This window comes from Nicotiana tomentosiformis, chromosome 2 (genome assembly GCF_000390325.3).
Source record: "Nicotiana tomentosiformis chromosome 2, ASM39032v3, whole genome shotgun sequence".
Taxonomy (NCBI): Eukaryota; Viridiplantae; Streptophyta; class Magnoliopsida; order Solanales; family Solanaceae; genus Nicotiana; species Nicotiana tomentosiformis.
Genome location: NC_090813.1, coordinates 180,993,696 through 180,999,364, shown reverse-complemented (window position 1 = coordinate 180,999,364; position 5,669 = coordinate 180,993,696). Strand labels below are relative to the sequence as shown.

At 33.2% G+C, this 5,669-nt stretch overlaps 1 protein-coding gene across 1 annotated transcript; it reads right to left on the bottom strand.

Annotated features, from left to right (window-relative positions):
• Positions 1–2,013: 2,013 nt before the first annotated feature.
• LOC104086111 (ras-related protein Rab2BV) lies at positions 2,014–4,836 on the bottom strand. The gene is made up of 3 exons (XM_009590289.4): positions 4,681–4,836; positions 4,147–4,332; positions 2,014–2,812 (listed from the first exon to the last, which is right to left on the bottom strand). Exons 2-3 carry the CDS (start codon positions 4,309–4,311, stop codon positions 2,327–2,329), a joined length of 651 nt encoding a protein of 216 aa, XP_009588584.1. The 5' UTR covers positions 4,312–4,332; positions 4,681–4,836; the 3' UTR covers positions 2,014–2,326.
• Between the last annotated feature and the right edge of the window lie 833 nt (positions 4,837–5,669).

Genomic DNA, 5,669 nt, shown 5'->3' with positions numbered 1-5,669 from the left:
ATTATTTTTTTCATTACCGTTCTTTGATTTTTGTTTTAATAGAAATGCTAGCAGCTTCTTAATTATAATTTTTTATATAAAATAGTCTATACACGTTGAATAGATAAGGTTAAGGTAAAAGACTAATATATATATATATATATATATATATATATATATATATATATATATACACTTTTATACATCATACAACAGTCTATACACGTTGGATAAATAAAAGTGCTCGGGATACAAAATAGACTGTCACTACACAAAATATATATAAAATAAACTGCCACTATATAAAAAATATACAATAGACTGTCACTATACAAAATATATATAATAGACTGTCACTATACAAAATATATACAAAATAGACTGTCACTATGCAATTGTAGACTGCCACTATACAAATTTACGGTGTGGGATAATACTGGTATGTTGTATACAAAATAGACTATCGCTATACAAAATATATACAAAATAGACTGTCGCTATACAATTTATATACAAAATAGACTGTCACTATACAATAGACTTTCACTATACAAAATAGACTGTCACTATACAAAATATATACGAAATAGACTGTCATCATAGAAATAATATACAAAATAGACCGTCACTATATAAAAAATATACAATATAGACATTTCAGGCTATTAAATGTAATTATTTGGGCCAAAGGGACATTTCGTGTAAATAAAAAAAAATATGGGCTATTAAAATTTTGAAGGGCTATAAAGGTTCATTTTCTCTTTAAAGATCACCATTTGACTTACAAAAATTAATCGGTGAAAATGAACTATCAGTCCAAATCTTGTAATGGCAGTTGCAATTGACCACGACCAAAACAGTGTGATAATTATTCTTTTATCCTAAATTAGAAGTTTCGGGTTCGAGTTGAAATCATCTATTGACAAAGAGCGTTTTACGCACCAAAATGGAATTTCCTGGAAGTGATTAATGTATTCATGTCTACTTTGTATTCAAGTTAACATACGCTTTAAAAAACCATTCTGGTGTATCATTGACTTTTATTATCAGTTTGCTTTAGTATCTTAAAACCTTAATTTTTTTTCTTTTGATAACTGAGAAATTCTCAATGTTAGATCGCATATCATTCGAAACTCTAGATAATAAGGCCCGTCCCTCTATCCTTCTTGGCAGGACTTTTGGCCCGACGCAGAATTCGAACTCTGTAATGTAGCTTAACCCACACATCAGTGCTATACTCTTACTACTAAAACAAAGCTCGGGGGGGCAAAAGGCGAAAAAGAACTATAGTTATTCCCTTGGGTACTAATCAGAGTTCATACAAATTGATATAAACAAATTATGCTACATGCGACTTTGAGAGGTTAACTGTAACCAAGTTGTTGGCCGACCACTTGTCATGACTTGGTAATTGGTCATGCAACCCACTTGGAGAAAGGGATATATTTTGTTATTTCCAAGTCATAAGTCAAAACAACTCAGGGAGGGATGAACCAACCACACGAATCAAAATATCAAAGTGTTAAGAATGCCTTTCATCACATCAAGACAAAACTGAAAAAGTTGAAATGGGAGTTAATGCAAATTCTAACATTGTTTACTAGTGGATTTGGTTATGTATTTACATCAAAGTGCATTCACAGAAAGTCTTTAATCTGGATTACTCTATTTCCAGATTTGCTATCTATAACTGACTTATAGTTGTATTATCCTTTTAGTGCATTCTATCAGCACCTTACAAAGGTTAATCGCATGAACCCGAATTCTTTTGTGTGCAAAATAAACCAAACTTTGGAAATTTCAGCAGTTAAAGTTCTAAAGAAACCCCCCTGGAGAAGACTATATATAACCAGATTAACAAAGGAGGCATTTGCGGTAAGCCAAAAAAGTCATGAAGAAAGCTAGAAACATTATGAGAGGAGAAATAAGACTCTGAAGTTCTGTGTAGAAGATCTGACCCTGTACATCAGTATCTTCTCAATTGAATGAAAATGCTAGAATTGAATTAACAGAACCAGAGAACTCAAAATAGTATAGATGAAAATGCTAGAATTTAATTGAATCCTCTGTATACCAAGTACCCTGGAAGACATTAGATAGCAAATCTGTTCTTCCCAACATCACCAGTATAGGTCATTTACAGAAGTAACTACTTAAACAGTACACCATATGAAGAATAGATCCTCCTAAATCACTAGACAATTAACATTCACAACCTCTTTGTCTTGTACAGTCAAGAAAGTAATCTACATCTCTTGCTTTTAACAATGATAAAATAAACCAAAAAATTAGAAAAAGAAAGTATTGTGCTCCCTATCGATTCTTAATTCCTCGTTGAAACTCTAACTCAGGTTGAGCAGCAGCCTCTCTTCACATCTCCAGAGGTATCATTGACATTGATGGTTGTACCTTTACTAGGAAGGGTAGTGCTTGCGGCTGCTTCCTGAGCAGCCAATGCCTTCTTACTTATGATATGGTATATCTCCGTCAGTATAGTCTGAAAAGCCTTATCTATGTTAACTGATTCCAGTGCCGATGTCTCAAGAAATGACAGTCCTTCCTTCTCAGCTAAAGTTTGTCCGTCCTGGTCGGAGACTGCTCTAAGATGGTTAAGGTCGGACTTGTTTCCGGCCATCATAATTACAATGTTAGAATCTGCATGGTCTCTCAATTCTCGGAGCCACCTCTGAACATTGTCAAATGTTTGCCTCTTCGTTATGTCATAAACAAGGAGTGCACCAACTGCTCCTCTGTAGTAAGCACTGGTAATGGCTCGGTACCTTTCTTGGCCTGCAGTGTCCCATATTTGAGCCTTCACTGTCTTTCCCTCTACCTGTATCATGAAGTCAATAAATTAGTCCAGAAGTGTTGCTAAAAGAACAATAAGTCTGTTTCAGCCCTGCATTTACATTTCCCTAACAAAAGGATTGTTATGAGGAGCATATTTATAAATTCGACAACTTAAGTGTATTTGGTCATGATTTGACAAAATAAGCACCACTAGAACACTCAAATTTCCAATTACAGAAAGACATCTGGTCTTGCTGTTGGACCTTTTAGTTTTAAAGGCATACAAAACATCAGTTTTATATTACGCCACTATAATAGTTAGTTGCCAATTTCCAAGTCATAATGGCTCCAACTTTTTTCCTCGGAAGCAGATTGTTTAAATCAGTGTTTTTTTTTTTTTTGATAAGGTAAAGATTCAATCAGTGCTATATTACGCCACTATAATAGTTAGTTGCCAATTTCCAAGTCATAACGGCTCCAACTTTTTTCCTCGGAAGCAGATTGTTTAAGTACAAATAGATCAGTTCTGAAAGAAATATTGCCAACATTAGACAAGAAACACCATTACTAAACTTCTTCATACCTATCTTGCATATAGTCCATAGAAAGAAACAAATTTTATGCATGTTCATAATACATGATGACCACGCTTGAGTTATTGATTGCCTATTTATGCAGAAAACCAAACTGTAATGGGTAATTTTAACCAAAAAAGTATATGCCCTCGGGAGTGGGAATACAAAACATGAAGAAGAAAGCAATCATCAGCTCATACATCTGAATTGTATTCATCCTTTTAATTTGCAGCTTGAATAGAATCGATGCACAAAATCAGCAGTTCTCTCACTTCACTAATCTCTATTTCATCATCCATCACCACACAAAAACACAGCAAATCCTATATCATATCATCGATCATTCAATAGGTTAGCATTCTTTCAATCAATCAATCAAGTCTAAGTCCCAAGTCGACCATATGAATTTTCTATATCCATTTGACTATTTTCACTGACTGTCAACCAACTAAGCATCCTCCTCTTTTACCTGGGGGTAGGGTTAGTAAGAGGGACGGGGTTCAATTGAATCCCCTTAGTCAACAAATTATTTTTCCAAATAGGGTAAAAATGAACAACTTTTAGTTATATTTAAACTGATGAATTTCCTTGACATAGGAGAAATTTTTTAATAAGTGGTAAAGGGGTTTCAAAAGTCGCTTAAAGTCACAAGTTCAAATCTCAACAATCGTTTGAATCCCCTTATCAAACTCACTTAGCCAGAAGATAACAGGTTAACAAATGACATTAATACAATTATTTACCATATTAATATCTCAAAGCACGAGGAAATTCAAATGAAACAAACGAAATTAGTACTGACCTGAAGAGTTCTGGTGGCGAACTCAACTCCGATAGTGGACTTGGACTCCAAACAGAACTCATTTCGCGTAAACCTGGACAAAATGTTCGATTTTCCAACTCCAGAATCACCAATCAACACGATCTTAAACAGGTAATCATACTCGTGATCCACTCTATTCCCCATTTCTACCTTCTCTACTAAAACCTACAAGACACATAGCAATAAATATCATCTAGATCCGCAATTAACCAATCAAATTAGCCCCAAAAAACCCTAACTGCAAAATACACACACAAAACGCCAATGTCTACACATGCACACATACAAACATCAGGGGCGGATACAAAGTGTAAAAAATTCACTAAAATATGAACAAAAAAAGAATGGTTTTGAACCTAGCAAATCAAATGAATTGCGGTAAAATCCCTAACTCGAACACATAAAGTTCAAATAACGGATCCGCCTCAACACACATAGATACATATACATACATTTACAAATACATACATATACGGATGGCCGGATGGAGAGATTTATGTGTGTATAACTTACCGGAGAGGAGAGAGAAAGGTGTAGAAAGAGAGAAACGGAGGAAACAATGGAGGAAAATGGAAGTTTTGAAATGGGCAATGTTGAGGACTTGTACTACTGAAACTTTTTTAGGAGTATATAAGATTTCTAGTGTGAAAGTGCGGCAAATAATACGCTACGTGGAGATTCTCGATTTTAAAAATCTAGTAAATTTGTACTATTCTTTGAATCTTTGCTCGTCCAGTTTTTTATTTTAAGAGTTAATTTTTTGGGCGGTCATTTAAAAGTGTGGCAAATAATACTCAAAAGTTCTTTTTTCTTTTTTTCTTTTTTCGTAAAAGTCATTCAACTTTATGTTCATTATTTAAAAGCCATTTTTTTTTGTTACACAAAAATTATTATACTATGCTCTAGTTATCACAATAGTCACTTTGATAAAATTTTATAAAACTTTCGCCAGAAAAATCTATTATGCCCTTGACATTATAAATCCTCTCATTTATGTAATACTTTCTATATTATATACTATATAATATACTTTACCCAAGTATTTTACTTATAATTAAAATAACTTAATATTATTTTTATAATATATTCGTACACTTAATTTTTACTTAACGTTAATTTTCAAAATATATAGGTAGCATTTATTAAATTTGTTAGTAACATTACTCTGAACAAATCTCAAGTCAGTGTTCTTAACCATGTGAATTATTTTAGTGAAAATTATAAAATCAAAGCTCGTTGATTTATCAGTCAAGCTATATCCGTTAATCCAATTAATAAAATACCCATATATAGCACACCGACACTGATTAAAATTGTCACGACCCAAAATTCAACTAGCCGTAATGGTACCTAACCTCACCCGTTAGGTAAGCCAAATAAAAAATAATCTGATTTAATTAATATTTAACTGACTCTAATACACTCTCCAAGGACTGGTAGTACAAATCATGAGTTTCTAAGATTCAGAATTTACAAAGCTGGTGTGAAATAAAATATATCAT